Source organism: Pteropus medius, unplaced genomic scaffold (assembly GCF_902729225.1).
Source record: "Pteropus medius unplaced genomic scaffold, Ma_sr-lr_union100, whole genome shotgun sequence".
Classification (NCBI taxonomy): Eukaryota; Metazoa; Chordata; class Mammalia; order Chiroptera; family Pteropodidae; genus Pteropus; species Pteropus medius.
Window position 1 is genome coordinate 489,943 of NW_024351545.1, and position 12,327 is coordinate 502,269.

General features: G+C 42.5%; 1 protein-coding gene across 1 annotated transcript; it reads right to left on the bottom strand.

Moving 5' to 3' along the window:
• Window positions 1-2,160: 2,160 nt before the first annotated feature.
• On the bottom strand, window positions 2,161-4,620 carry CUNH11orf87 (chromosome unknown C11orf87 homolog). The gene is given in 5 exon segments (XM_039843509.1): window positions 2,161-3,297; window positions 3,832-3,848; window positions 3,850-3,915; window positions 4,102-4,171; window positions 4,388-4,620. Coding segments are annotated over 5 exon segments (1,233 nt in total). The 3' UTR covers window positions 2,161-2,450.
• Window positions 4,621-12,327: the final 7,707 nt, after the last annotated feature.

The window sequence follows — 12,327 nt, forward strand, 5'->3', positions numbered from 1 at the left end:
CTAAAAGAATCTCTAGTGGCCTGAGGAAATTAATGTACTCTTTTACCCATTACTAGGAAGTGACTAAGGCACCGGAGAGAATCTGGTTCATTGTTTAATATATTGTACCCAAAGATTATACCTGGTCTTCCTAATATTACAACATGGCACGCTTAAATGATGATCCTCTGTGCTTCAGGGAAGGACTTGAATGAATATCTCATGGATGATTAAAATTAAGCTTATTAAATTATTTTTATAAAAGCTGCAAACTGAGCTTGGGCAATTTAATAGATGACCTAAAACCTCAGAGGTAATATTTTCTCTGGAAAAGAGCACATATGCCTGGAACCAAGACAAAGAATCTAGAACTATTAGTTACTTGGGAGAGGGATGCATATAGGGGCACAGTTGCCTTACACTCTGCAGGTTAGTAAGGACTCTTTTTGTTGAGCTTTTTGTAGAATATTCTCTTTCGTACATTTTCCAAATGCTTGAATAGCCGCCAAAGAATTGGTTTCCAAGAAAGGATGCCACTGCATATAATTAAGATTGTAACATGCTTCTGGCTCCTTCTATCAACAATCCAGGGGAAACAAAGTGGTAAATAACCATAGGTGAACTCCTTTTCTAGCAAAGATGGCCTTGACTGGCATTAGGAGAATTAAAAAATTGATCTCCTCTCACTTTTTTTCTCAGTATTTCTTTATGTATTCATTGAAGTTAGGTAAGCCAGACTCAGAAAGAGAACCCTTCCTTTGCCATATCGCAGATGCAAGCACAGATTTCTAACTCAACAAGCTGTAAACATTTTTATCCTACAAGTAGTTACTGGGTTTAACTTCTCTTGAAATTTGCATGTCCTGTCATCCAAATTGCCCAACATCCCCACCAGTCTCACCTTCAAACACATACAGTACAAGCAAGCATACACACCACTGCCTCCAGGTGATAACTGCATGCAGGGAGGACTACAGGCATTGTTTAAATATTAACCATGTTTTAATAGATGGCATTCCTGCACATCCATTATTTGTTTGTTTCCTGTTGTGGTTGTTTCTGTTATTCACAAAAGAAAAAAGAAAACATATGTGTTATCTTTTTATAACAGTCTACTACAGAGTAAGATACAAAAGAATACTTCTGGAAACAGCAGAAGCCAGGCCTGTGCCACTGAATTCCTCATTCAGTGGTAACTATCATACCTACGACTGGAAATTAAGAACAAGAATATACAGTTTGGAGGACATAGAACAGAACTATAGTTTGCTTCTGTATTTGGTACCAATATAATAAATATATAATAAAGGTGTACTTGTTCTAAAAATTAAACAGGAAACATTCTGGCTGGTTAGATACTGTACTTTTAGTACTAGACATCACCTAATACTTTTTTTTACAAAAAAAAAGGCAATTTATGCAATATTTAATAATAAGAAAAACCAACACTACACGTAAACCCAGTTGTAGAAAAAGAAGAAACCAACAAAAAAATCAGAATAGTCATTTTCCAAAACAGCCCCTCCTTGGCCTGCACAACCAAAGAATGTAACCAGTTCGGTGAGGCAATTTCAGCACCAGACCTGGCTAGACAGCTTCCGGATCTTTTGTGAATCCTGAAAATGCCACAAGTCAAAGGTATATAGGTGGGGGCGGTGCAGGGAGCTAAAGCAGTAGATTTAAAAAAAAAAAAAAAAACATTTAAAGATTTTTAATATACTTATGCTCGGCCAGCGAGGGACATATCTAAAAGTAAATTAAAATGCCTGTTCCTAGAAAAGGGCGTGGTTAACTATGGGGTGAAAAGAGGGCTGACTGGAGAGCGGTACCTGTCATTAACGTTTTTCTGGGACTGTCTCTGTGGCCTCTTGTAGTCCTGGTGCTTAACGTAGACGTCTTCTTTACAATATACTATTGCCTGAGCCTGGCTGAGGATGGGAATGGGGAAGAGAGGAAAGCTGAAGGAAAAGTGAAACCTTGAGGGGGTGAAGGGTAAAGAAGGTAACTAAACCTTAACCTGACAGCTATGTACAACACACCGGGCCCCCTCCACTCCCTTTGCTGTGGGGTCAATGCCTGTTATATATTTGGTAGCTTGTGCGGTTTCTCCTCCTTATTGTGGGGGGCGCAAGGTGGAGAGGAAAGACGCATCTTTCATTGACAATGAGAAATTATGTGATTTGTCATGCGCTTGGATTGTGTTATTAGTATTATAATAATTACTATAAATATTAATAATAAAGTATTCTTATCAGTGTTATTTCTTCTTCCGAGACTTTCCTTGCCCAATATTTACAAGTACCGCACAGTGCCTCGGCGAAGGAGAAACAGTAAGGGGAGGGCAGATAAGGAAAGAAGGAAGAGGAAAGAGAGGCCAGAGGAAAGTGAAAGAGCAAGAACGGAGGGGGAAAAAAAGCTAGGACGGTAAATTTGCTGGAAACAAGGAAGGGGAGAGGAGAGGGGCTCAGCAATCAGGACAGTACCACTGTTTGCAAAAGGCCCTCGCCAGCTGTGTCCAAACAGGAGGAGGCTGTATGTGCTCCTTGAGGACTGGGGGCCGGTGGCGGAGGCGGAGGAGCATAGGGACCCTGGCACGGGAGGCCAGGGGACGAAGGGGAGGAGGAGGCGTTGGAGGGGTCACAGAAGGCGGAGTCCCGGGACTGCCTCTCCAGCCGGGTTTCTTTTACATGGGCAGGGGCCTGGTCGCCCGCTGGGGGCAGCCCCCTGCTGCCGCGGTTGCCACTGCAGTGATCCCGCTCGTATTCTTCCTGAGCCCTCTGCATCTTCCGCTTCTTCATCCTACGCTTGTGGATGTGGAAGGTGGAGAGGGACAGCACGATGAGACAGAAGATGAGGGTGACTAGGACAATCAGCACCAGCGTGGAGGAGAAGGACTGGAAGAGCTGCTGTCCCACCTGCGTAATGCAGGTGCCACTGCCTGCACCCGGACCACGGGCACTTGCGTTGCCACTGCCACTGGCGTTGGGGGAAGCAAAGGTCCGGTTGAGGAGACACGGCGGCAGCGCCAGCCTCAGCTCCTTTGGCGCCCTGGCACTCATTGGCGCTGGGCTGGGAGGGGCCAAGCCCACCAGACTTCCTCTCTTGGGCACACCGTTTCCACTGGCCAAGAAGAGGAGAGAGCCCACGCCGCCCCAAACTACTCCCTGGTATGGGAGTGGATGCGCGTGCGAGCAAAGGACTGAGGGAGCAACTGCAGGCAAGCAAGCTGGCAGGGGAGCGAGCGATGCCCGGGAGATCCTCTCCAGACCCGCCTTGTACGCGTGTCCACGCTCCCTTTTCCTTTGCCAAGGCACCAGGCTGCAAAGAGAACAGGCTTAGTTAGGATCCCTGTCGTTGCTCAAGAGAGTGCGGAGGACCGGGAAGATCAGCGCCACTGCAAAACTGCCCTTTAGGCACACTGCCTCAGCTGGACACTGCCCGTCGTCTCCGCAGCCGGAGGACCCCAGCCCGCCTGTCCCTGGCCGCACACCAGAGCCGCCAGCTTTAGGTTCGAGCCACTACCAGGGAAGGGGTCTGCGCCCGCACCGCAGAGATGACGATTACTCAGCAGATAAGGCAGCCTCCCTGCGCCCTGCACAACTTTCTAATTACAACAGACATGAAGCCACCTCGCATTGTGGTCCCCGCTTCCCAGAACGCTGCCCCTCCTTTTTCCTGCACCCTCTCAGTGGATGTCTTTCCCCGGATCCTACACTTTCCAGCACTCACTCCAGGTCGCCAAGCCAGCTCGGGGTACGCAGTCCTCCCTTCTCTTCCCTCCACTTCCTGACTCTCCCTTTCCAGACGATGTCAGATCCCTTAGGTCCGATTCCCATAGGGGTCCCCTGGCACCATATCCCGCTCCGCCTCTGTCCACCGCTGTGGCTGACGCGCAGGACCGCGCTCCATCCTTTCTCCAGCCTTATTCTCTGGTACCTCCCCAACCAAAAAAAAAAAAAAAAAGCAGCTGAAACACCACTCAGCTAAAGCTCATCTCCGCAACCGCCTCCTTCTCCCCATTTCCCTGTGTACCCTCTCCCCACTTGACAGTATCTTGCTTCTTTCTAGGGGGCTGGAAACTGAAGGGGGATGGTTCCTGCCTGCAAAGTTTGGGTTCCCGACCTTCTCTTCGGCCTTCCCAGCCTCGGCCAGAGGGCCCCGAGGCTTTTCCCGGGACCAGAACCAGGTAAACCTGCAGAGAGCAGCACAGCCCCTTGTCGCTCTCAAAAGGCAGCTGCAAACTGTTGCACTGCAGAGCAGTGAGGCGGCGCGCAAGCCTGGACAGGGGCGGGGGCCGAAGCTACGGCCAGGAGTGCCTGCGCAGGCCGCCTGGTCTGTCCTACCCACTCGCGCCCGGCCACCCTACCGCCCCGGTGCCCCGAGCCTTTAGCCGCACCGTATCCCTTACCTGGGGCCACCAGCTGGCTGAAGGGAGGGAGCCGTGCCGCGCGGCTGCAGTGGCGGCTGCAGAAGGCGCGGAGTGAAGGGGCCAGAGACCAAGCCGTGCTGCCGCCGCTGCTGCTGCCGCTTCGGGGAGCTCAGCTCGCAGCCTATTGCCAGAGAGGCCGGTGACGTCAGGCAGCCACCACCAGGGCTCCAAGCCACCCCCCAGGCCCCCACCCCACCCTCATACTCCAACATCTCGTCCTGGCAGAGCAAGCCTCTGCCACACACGTTCCCAGTCCTCTGCCCTTCCCCTGCCCAGGGGCTATGAGGAGCATTCTCCAACCCCCACCCTGTGAGCAACCCGCCTTCCGCACCCCTACGCCTAGCAAGGGTTGAAGCTTCAGTTTTCTGGTTGCCTGATTCCTCACCTTAAACCTTTTCCCATTTGGTCTCAGGAACACATTTTTACACTCTAGAGATCCATCTCCCCTCAGGGTGCACATTAGATTTTTCTCCCTCAGCTAAAGAGAATGGCTTCCCTCCCCAGTCCTGCCTATGCTGGCCTGGTTCTGAGCACAAGCTGCGTACTCAAGAGACGTGAAAGGGGCATTAATGAACGCAAGTGTGGCAGAACTTGAAATACAAACCCGATCGTGTATTTAAGATCAAACAATCCAAATTAACCATTTTCCTTTCCTCCAGAGTCTCCAACTTATTTTTCGCTTCACCTGACCCATGTCCCTCCTCTCTTCCCTTAACACACTCATCCCCAAGCCCAAGATCCATTCCTATTCTGATAATCTAGGCGCGCAAAGCACACACACACAGCCTACATGGCAGGGAGACAGAAAATCGCTCATAGGAGTGCAGATATGAACTGTCCTGTGAAAATTCTGAGTATTGTGCTCTTACAAAGTATCCCTTTGTTGGCCCTAAAGCTGTTGAAGTGCTCAGTGCCTTTGCTGTTGTATTAACAAGAGCCTTTCAGCACAATGGATAGAACTTCCTGAAAGAGTCTCATCAGCCTGCCTGAATCTGAACAGGGACTAATCAACTACTGGTTTAGAATTCTTGGAAAACCTAAATAGTGCATTTGGTTACAGTAACCACTTTAAGACGAAGTATTCTCATTTTTCTACTGGAGAAGCCATATTGGAATAGCACATAAAAACATTGTAAAGTCTTCGATGGCACTTAGATTATTAAATATACATTTCCTTCTTTCCTCAGGGTCTAGTAGTCTTCCTATAGTTGAGTCAAACAGTGCCTGTGCAGTTCTTACTTACTAAATTGAGTAATGCAGTATACATTGCTGCTGTATTCCTGCTATGCATCAGAACTAAGAGACAGCAAGAAATAACTGCTGATACCTATCTATTTGCTTGTATTTGCAAGCAGAGGGTTTTGCAAAAAAAGAGAGTTTGATATGGGGAGGAACATTTGTTTGTCTGGGGAGGTGAGTCCCTCCTTCTAATCTTGTCTGGGGAGGTGAGTCCCTCCTTCTAATCTTGTGTTCCTATCTAGTCCTACTTCAACTTCTCCTTTTTCTCTTTCTGTCCACAACTTATAATTTTGTTCCCATTTATTTGAATAAAAGTCACCAGCTTTTTCTTTATAAGTGTCTCAATTAAAAAAAAAAAGTATCCCTATTTAAGTGAATAGTTCAGTACATGCTGAATAATGCATGATTGCTCAGAGCACAGATTAATGCCCTTGGCTGCCAGAGTCATGCAGTTAATGATGGCAAATGACCCCGATGCTGGCTTAGCTTTTCTGCCTGGAATGAGGGCACCTAATGCCCTGTAAAAGCCACCTGCCATATTTAGATGTTCTGACTTTGATGGATTCAGAGATGGAAGGGTGAGCCTCGTTTTCACTGTGATCACTGAGACTTTGCCATTGACATCTGACATACAATGTCCCATTTTTGTATATTCTCTTTGCTCCTGAAAAGTTGAGTCTAAACATTTTGTAAAGCAAATCCAATTTTGAATACTCCAAAAAGGGATCTGGCTATTTAAAGACTCTTTAGAAAAACTGTCTTGTAAAGCAAAGAATCTTTACATAATTAGACTTAACTCTCACTAGTCTGTTCTCTAGAGTTAGAGGAATGAGTTATCAGGTTTTCCCAGGAAGAAACGTACATACCTTTACAATATGTTGTAATGGGATTACAATATGTATATAATGAGATTCCTTTTGTACATCAAGCTTCTAAGACATGTGATGAGGCTGCCATTGTTCTTATCCTTTTGTTATAAATAATAACCATCTGTTATATCAGGAGTGCTAAAAGTGTCTGCATCATTTTATACAACCTCTAGAAAGACAAGGTCTTGCCCTGGAGAATTTACGATCTATAGCAGATTAATGTAATCCACAAAACAATGGTATTTAACTGAAAATGATTTAGGTATATAAAAGACATCAATTTCAGGCCAAAATCCTAGCACGCTTTTTTTTCTTTTCTCTTTCAAGAAGAATAGGCTGTAGGTTTATAACTTGTTGTTACCCAGAGAATGAATCTGCAAAATACATAGACTTGGATGTCACTAGGTAGTATGATTCAAGCTCCAAGAACAGCCATGACAGCAGACATGTACAACATGTTGAGCTGCAAGAATCGATCCCACAGAGTTGCTGCATGATTTTGGCACATCTGGCACAATGGCAAAGCCTCTTCCAGACAACAGATTGCCACTGTTTTGCCACCAGACATCTCAAGCCACACTTCCAAGAGTGGAAGACCAAGAAGCTTCTGAGATTCCCAAATTTGTCCTTCGTGATGGCTAAACCCCTCTGAATTCAGGCATGTTCCAAATATTCAGCATCATGTAATACTTGCTCTCAAGTTTGATGAGGAATCTCTAGCTTAGAAAGAAGTGCTACATGGTCACTTGGTACATCAACCCACAAAAGCACTAAATCAATAATAATAACAATGATGATGAATGCTATTATTATTTACTGTTATTTGCAAAATGCCTACTGTATTAACATTACACTATGTACTCTAGGTACCCAACAGAGAACTAAAATCCCTATATTAGTATTAATCCTCAGCATAACCCTGCAAGGTTATTGTTTGCCAAAATACAAAATTATTCATTTATTCATTCACTTACTTGCTCAATAAAAATCTTTGAGTACCTGCTACATGTCAGTGAGGAAACTAAAACTTAGAGTAGCTAAAGACCATGCTCAAGTCACATAACAGTAAATATATCACTAGGATCAAACCCAAGCAAACTGATCCCAAAATCAGTATTTCTTTAAGGACTAGTGGTTTCTCTCTTTCCCTCTCATGTGCACACACATACATGTGCGCACACAGATAAATCATTATTTCTATCCCTAATGTGATTTTATCTCTATTTCTATCTCCTTCTGATTCAGGAAGTGTAAACAAATAAAACTAGAGAAAAGCAGAGTCATTTGCTTCCAGCAGAGGAGGGGAGCAGGAAAGCCCACCGAGGGGTCCTCTCCTCTGTCAGCAGCATTCCATTACACTCTCCCTTGCTCCGCACACTCCCCTGGACTGAGCAGAGTCCAGTTTGGAAGGCCTTTTACTTCATTAGGTCACTGAGGCAGGACATTCTAGACTTCAGTCAGCATGATACGTGCCAGTCTCCTCTCAGATTTACAGGGACTTTTCCAGAAGATATTCAGGCAATCTTGACATTTTTCCTAATCTTATAGCTCACGTTCTCTGGGCCCCTTCCTACATACTTACAGAGATATGCTCCATGAATTGTCATGTTGCTGTTAAATCAACTACTGACCCGGCCAGCAACTAAGTGATAAACAAGGTACAGAATGAAGCTCTTGGCCTTGTTCAAGTTATCTAGTTTGTTTGTTTGTTTACAGTTCAATCTTCTCATGTAAAAATAAGAATAATAGCATCTTCTTTGCACCATTATTTTAAGCACTAAGCACATGCATTCAGTAAATGGTAGCTCTTTACCTTTAAAAAAATTGGCTAAGATTAATATTTTATCCGCAGCAATAAAACATTATACTGTTTGGATATCAAAATTCAGAAAAATTTTGATAATTTTGACTATTCTTTATGCATGGATAACAATCAGGGAGAAGAAACTGAAAACAATGAGAGATAATGAGCAGTTAAAGGAACTGGGAATATTAATCTTAAAGATGGAAAGATGTGGAGGATGCCTCATAAGATGTTCAAATGTTTAGAACAGCATTCCCCAACCTTTTTGGCACCAAGGATCAGTGCTTCTATGAGAATCTAATGCCTGATGATGTGAGATGGAGCTGAGGTGCTGATGTTAGCACACTGGAGCAGCAGCAAAAACAGATGAAGCTTCTTTGCTCACTCACCTGCCACTCACCTCCTGCTGTGCGGCCCAGTTCCTAACAGACCACAGACAAGTACTGGTCCATGGCCCCGGGGGTTGGCGGCCTCTGGTTTAGAGCATCATCAATAGAAGATGAATTTATCCCACTGGGTACCCAACAGAGAACTAAAATAGAGTGGAGTATATGTAGGGTAGAAAACATATTTCAATTTACTATTTCAGTACTAGAAAAGACCTTTCTAACCCTGTAGCAGGTTAACATCTAAACCTGCAGTCTTCCTACTGGAAGACTCATATACCTGGAAGTACATTAAGATTTTTCCAAGGATATGTATTGGTAAGTATAATTTCATAGGTATGATTTCTCAAATCCTCAACCTCTTTGTGTACTTTTTTCAAAATGCACTTATCTGAGGTTAAAATTTATCCTTTGTCACCTCTTTTTGCATTTCTCCTACTTTACAAAAGAAAAATCTATATTCGCCAATCCTCAGTCTTACTATCATTACTCGAGGTGTAAAAACTTTTAGGAAACCAAACAAAAGAATACCTTTAGGATGTACAACTGCTGAGGAGGTGACAGCAAAGCAAAAAGATCATCTGTAAGAAATATTGATGGGGCAGTGTCTTATTTCATTCAGGTGACAGACTCATTTTAGGCTCTATGTTTATCTATATGTCAATTTATCTTAGAATTTAGAAGTGAGATGGTTGTCACAGGGATATAAGTATTCCAGTTTAAACTGAAAAGTGAATCCAGACTTTTTCTCACAGAAAGTAAGCCTGATTTGTCTATTTCGATTGACAATTTGAACTGCATTTGCCTGACAGATAGTATGGAAGACGCATTATACAAACCAAATGAACTAAATCTATGAACTTAATGTTTTGAAAAAATATATTTAATGTACATATAAAATATGAAATATGCCAGAATTTACCTTCTTAGCAACTATTTACTGATTAAAAGTTTTTAGATATCAAATTTAAATATGCAAAAGGGTCCATGATTTTCCAAAATTCTTTTAGTGAGTATTTGGGCAAAAAACTTCAAAGATTTCTCTTTTAAAGTATCCAACTCTGTGACACTGTCTGGAAGGAGTGAAACACAAATTAGACCCATCAGGGGTGTCATAGAAGAGATTTCTTACTAGGGTGGGAGTTTAAACCAAGTGGCTTCTCTTATTTTAAGAAAGGTTGAGGGCCTACACACCTTTATATACCCATCAGAGTACTTTTAAGCTCTAATTGCATAAACATGTGCTTCATCTCTTTTCATTGGTCATTGATATACTAATCATATAACATAATTTGTGGCTCATGATAGGCATACAATAAATATTTGTTGAATGAATGAATTTCCTACAAGGATAATGTAGCAAGAGAAATCTACTTTTCACACAGATATCCAAATTTAAATGGATCTCAAACTTGATTGGTGAATGTTTTTATTATGAGATATAAAGTCTCTGTAGTCAGGAACTTGCATTCCAGTTACACGCATGATCACATTTTGATTATCTAGTCAAAGGCAAAGAATGCTAACATTCTCCCTTTTCTCGGTATTTATAAATGAAATATCACTTGTGTCAAAGAACAGAAGAATACAAACTAAGTAGACTGATGGGTGTGAAGCTAGAGAAGTAGATGAGTAAAGATAGATGGACCAGCAGATGTCAAGGAACTCATAAGATCTTTGTGACCAACAGCTCCCGGAAAATGAGAGTGCTAGATTATGATCAGAAACCTAGTGGCATATGCTTCATTCAAGAACTGCAGGCTATGAATCTGCCTTTCATGAGAAAGATAAACTGAAAATATTTCCATCATGTACAAAAAGGTATGCCTAGACAAGTGTTTCTCAATCTCAGCAGGATTGGCATTTGGGGCCAAATAATTCTTCGTTGTGAGAGACTCTTGTGCATTACAGGCTGTTGTGGTAAGCAGAATTCTAAAGATGATTTGGAAGACAATAAAAACCGTCAACAAAAATGCCTACCTTCCATGGTAAATGAAGGTTTATGCAAAGAAAGGGGAAGTGATTTTGCTCTATTTGAGTATAGCTTTGGATTTTGTCTTCTATAACACAAAAGTTTACAGCAAGAGAAAAATACTTGGTTTGAGTCACAGATCTGTTGGTGGGCACACAATGCTCAATGCTCTGGAAGATTCTAATGGAACACAGTGATAGTAAGTGACTTATTCCACATTATGGGTGGCTATTTCAATTCCTATTTCTTTCTTCCTTATGAAACAAACATTACTGTATTTATTTTGAGAATCAAGAAAGCCCAATAGCCTTATGGTTTTCAACCTTTTATCTCTCAGTCTTTTTTCCATTATCTATATATCATTTTATGCTTGAAAAAGAAAACATGAAACAATGTGAATATGGCATTAAGATAGCCTGGGAGTTATCAAACACAGCTATAACTGACTAGGAAAGGACTCTGTAAGACAGCTTAGATTTCATGCTGCACTCTATGTTACCTTTTTTCTATATCAGTTGCCATCCACTATGCTTTTTATTACTGTAACAGAACATGGGGGGAGAAAAGCCAGAGTGTTTCTAAGGAAGACAAAGGAACAATGAAGTAGTAGAATGGGGAGGTTGAACAGGCACTTTTGATGTAATCAAATGAAACTGGATTTTTGTTTGTTTGTTCATTTCACTGTACCTTTAAATGTTGTCCAGGAATATTTTCTCTACTGCTGAATAAAAAATTGATAGGTAACATGACTTTTTTAACTTTTAGTTAAAAGACAGTCTTAAATGTTTTTAAATCACAACACAAAGTCAATTCGGTAATTAGAACCTAGTCTATGACACTTATAAAAATTCAAAACCTGATTAATCGTATATTTTCTCTTTCCTTACAGCCTGTTCTTATTTTGAACAAAAGCCTAGAGCGAGGAAAATGAGTACTATCCAGCTTCTTCTCTTTTTCTCTGGCTTGTATTTCACCTTTTCCCTACCCCACCACCTATCCATATATTGCTACTTTCTTATCTCTCTGGAGTCAAAACAAAGGAGAAGGGAAAATAGTAAAGGATAGGAAATTTTTACTTAGACTGATTCTATTCTTAGATGGCTTTACATTCTTGGGACCCGGTATATGTTCAGATTGATTCAAGATGGAGAACTTCTTCCTTGATCTGCTTATATTCATCCTTTTGCTCAGTAATTACTGGTGACTATTTCTTCACCCCCTAAGAATCTGACATTTTGTTTCTGCTTCTTGCTGCTTAATCCCAAGGGAAATCTCTGGGGAAAGTGTTTAATACCCACCTAAGAATTTTCCATAACACTTGAAACCTATATGATTTTATTAACCAATGTCACTCCAATAAATTTAATTAAAATCAAATTTTCCCACCTGGGGAGTAAGGAGCTGAGTATTTCTACAACAATCTCATCTCATTTGCTGCAGGCCATCCTCCCGCAAACTTCGGGGAACTATACCAAGAGTATGTTAGAATCAACTACAGGAGTCTTTCCCAGTACATTAAGCTGACATCATGAGAGCAGGTTCCCATGTCAAAAATTCTCTCTCCAGCCTTACAGTCCTCACTGCTGTCAAAATCCATGTTCAGGTATCATCTCTCTGATTCTACCATGACATATTAGCCAAGTCTTGTA